Genomic DNA, 3,731 nt, shown 5'->3' on the forward strand with positions numbered 1-3,731 from the left:
CTGTGCAACTGAAACTCTCCTGAATGTGCATCTCGCACGCGTGTCGGTGATTGGCTGAAACAGTTTATGTTTCATAGTCCAGGCTGCACCAGGCTGTTTTGTTGCTGTTTTTGGAGCCTGGGCTGAGTTTTTTACAGTGTATTCAGGGGACAGGCCGCTAACGGATGGTGAGGTGATGTTTGCTGTATGTGACAAAAAATGTTTTAGCTTAGAAACTGCGTAATATCGCTTAGATCACCTTTAAATAAGTCCTATAAAATGTAAATTACGAGAAAAATGATAAGAACAACAACAAAAAAGACAACAACAGAAATATTAGACTATTATTTACATCTGACAAGATGATCTAAAAAATTGGACTGACTAGACCAGTCCATTTCACAGCTCATATTTGTAAATAATTAAAACATAAACACATTGTCTCATCAAATATGTATTGTGCAGAAGAGCTCAGATGAAACCTCAGGGTTACCAACCTTCTACCTCAACCACAAAAGGCTCTTTGACTTCAATCTTCCCACTGTTCACAATCACACACTCAGTATAGGGGAGGTTCCGATCGTTTGTGTCCTGGAGTTCTATGGTGTGTACCACAGGCTAGAAACAGACCATAACGATGTGTATGACATTCAAATAATATTTCAATAAATAATGTATTTAGAGTACATCATATGAGACTAATAAATTTCGTCAAACAAAAATAATGCTACTGTATAAATTTTTTTGTCTTAACACTACTTGAAACTACATGTACTGCTATAGTTTAATGGTCAAGGAACATAATCTAATTTAACTTTCGCCATTTCCCCTGATAGACAAACCACAAACTGATAGTCAAACCACAAACTGAACTGAACAAATTTAGCTCACACTGCTCATACTAGCATTGGATGTAAATCCTTTTCTAATAATTCTATGTAGTGAATTCTGGTGAATAAGAATGTGGGTTCTAGTGCGTTCCTCACCATGCCCTCCAGCACCTTCCCAAAGACCACGTGCTTCCCATCCAGCCACGGTGCACGGGCCGAGGTGATGAAGAACTGGGAGCCGTTGGTGTCGGGCCCTGCATTGGCCATGCTGACCCAGCCAGAACCCAGGTGCTTCAGCTTGAAGTTCTCATCAGGAAACGTGCCGCCATAGGTGCTCCTACCTGCAGGTCGAGTTCAATTGATGTCACAGGAGCGAAAAAAACAAGTTGATGAGATAAACACAACAAACATACAACGACATGTTGACAAACGTTCTTGGCATAGAAAACACTAGAACTGTGCATGATGATTTTTTGTGAGCACACATACAGACAGCTCATGGACTGAAGCAATTAGCTGAATTTACAAAAAGCTGTATGGGATAATAATGAAGCACTATACCTATAAAGCAAACAACTTGCAGTTGGGGCAGCCGTGGCCTACTGGTTAGCGCTCCGGACTTGTAGCCGGAGGGTTGCTGGTTCGAACCCCAACCAGTAGGCCACGGCTGAAGTGCCCTTGAGCAAGGCACCTAACCCCTCACTGCTCCCTGAGCGCCGCTGTTGTTGCAGGCAGCTCACTGCGTTGGGATTAGTGTGTGCTTCAACTCACTGTGTGTTCACTGTGTGCTGAGTGTGTTTCACTAATTCACGGATTGGGATAAATGCAGAGACCAAATTTTTTACGTACTTACTTATACTTGCAGTTAATGTTTAAGAAATTAACATGGCAATAATCTGTGATCACAGTGATAATGCCTCTTCATACTCACCTCCAGTTCCATCTCCATTGGTGAAGTCGCCTCCTTGAATCAAGAAGTCTTTAATGACTCTGTGAAACTTGCTCCCTTTGTAGCCGTATCCTTTCTACAAAACAAAAAATAATTACATCACAAATAATATTTAATATATTTATATAATAATAAATAATATTATTTCGATGTCACTGAAGAATTCCGAGAATTGTGTGTGTGTGTGTGTGTGTGTGTGTGTGTGTGTGTGTGTGCGTGTGTGGGTATATGTAGGCTGCATGTAAATAGTTATGTGTACATGTGAACGTGTGATTCCATGCCTGTAGGCCTGTCGTGGCATGCTTGCTGTATCATACCTCTCCTGTAGCCAAAGCGACAAAATTATCCACTGTCTGTGGTACAACCTCGCCAAATAAACCAATCACAATCCTGCCAACCTCATGTCCTCCAACTGTGATGTCAAAAAAGACCTGGGAGATTAAGCAACACCTGTCAGCAGTACTTAGCAGCCTACTTAGAATACGAAGTAGTGATACATGGTGTAAGTTGGGTTACATTTTAGGGCCTTAAAGGGATCTTTCATTTATTTGAACTTGATATAATATACCTATATAATAATTTAAGTCAACGGAGCTAATTCCTGAAAAGATTAACTGTTCCCCACATAGTCTGGAACAAAACCCTAAACATATCTTAAGTTTGTGTACTTTGAACATTCATGCATTCATCGTACCCCATCCCCCACACGCAGCAGAATACTGCATCGCTGTTACACATGCATGGCCGGTTCATATTCAACGGCCCTAAGGATGCTACTGTTTTGTGCATACACGCATTAGACCATGAACTCTAGACACTGTGCAATGCATGCATGCATGTTTGATTGTATGTGCGCCTGAGGAGAGAGAGAGAGAAAGAGAGAGAGAGAGAGAGAGCGAGAGAGAGAGAGGATGGATAGTAACCTTCCTCTTTAGATTGTCGCTTCAGTCGCTAAGAAACCTTCAGACGATAAAATGCTTACCTTGTCTGTTACCTTGGGCCCAGCTCTGGATTTCGAACCGATGGCATGTCCCACCAATGCCGTCATGAATAAAAACATAAATGGTAATATCCGGCGCTCCATTTCGCACATTGCGTCTGCAGCAGCTCTCAGTCAGCGGCTGCGCAGTAAGTGAAATCTGAAAATGATTTGGCTAGTCTTCCTCTGTCTCAGACCCCTCCTCCAAGACTAACAACGCTCTTCCTGAGAAAACCTATGATCTCCAGTCATATGCTATTACACGGAGTATAGTGTTACAAAACAGTCTAGTCCCCTAGTCTGTGGGGTCTTTGGTGAATATGACGTGGAGAGAAAATCTTCACCCTTTACAGTTGATGAAACAGTTCGACATTGGCTACACAGCTGAGGGTTATATTTGAATGAGGTGGCCTGCAGTCATAGATGTTCTGCTGTCTAGAAACAAATAGTGGTATTAGCATATCAACACCCAACATCATTCTGTTTCAGAACAAAGGTCAGCTCCCGCTCTTGTTTATGGAGCTATCCAATGTTCTGAAACACTAGAGCAAGCTGACATATCCTGAGATTTGAACTTTGAACGACTGGCAAAGAAATTATTATTTTTACTAGGGATTTCTATTTATATAATGCTAACTGAAATATAACCCTGAAGGGCATATCCAGTGACAGCAGTCAAACAAATTGTGCTTGTCTATGTAGCCTACTGTAGGCATGATTTTTGGTACACTACTAAGGCCTCTGGCTGAAATAAATACATCAGATTAAACCTCATCGTAATATTATCATGAATACATTTGACCAGGGCCTAATATTATTTGTAAATTCAATTGTGTTCTTAAAACTCTGTCACTGAATTCATGGCTGTCAGAAATCCTTTGACATTACCTACAAACTTTAACTTCCAGGATTCATCGTACAATAAGCAATGTCTTCCCCCAGGACGATCTTTCTCTCTCTTTCTCTCTATCTCTCACTTGAGACATCACTATCA

At 41.2% G+C, this 3,731-nt stretch overlaps 1 protein-coding gene across 1 annotated transcript; it reads right to left on the reverse strand.

Moving 5' to 3' along the window:
* Positions 1–468: 468 nt before the first annotated feature.
* ppic (peptidylprolyl isomerase C) lies at positions 469–2,842 on the reverse strand. The gene is made up of 5 exons (XM_076269725.1): positions 2,741–2,842; positions 2,076–2,189; positions 1,741–1,834; positions 966–1,150; positions 469–597 (listed from the first exon to the last, which is right to left on the reverse strand). The coding sequence occupies exons 1-5, from the start codon at positions 2,840–2,842 to the stop codon at positions 469–471; spliced, it is 624 nt and encodes a 207-aa protein (XP_076125840.1).
* Between the last annotated feature and the right edge of the window lie 889 nt (positions 2,843–3,731).

This window comes from Alosa pseudoharengus, unplaced genomic scaffold (genome assembly GCF_046254945.1).
Source record: "Alosa pseudoharengus isolate Yale_2024_CS ecotype anadromous, Long Island Sound unplaced genomic scaffold, YU_APseudo_1.1 YU_APseudo_1.1_scf_6, whole genome shotgun sequence".
NCBI classification, from domain to species: domain Eukaryota; kingdom Metazoa; phylum Chordata; class Actinopteri; order Clupeiformes; family Clupeidae; genus Alosa; species Alosa pseudoharengus.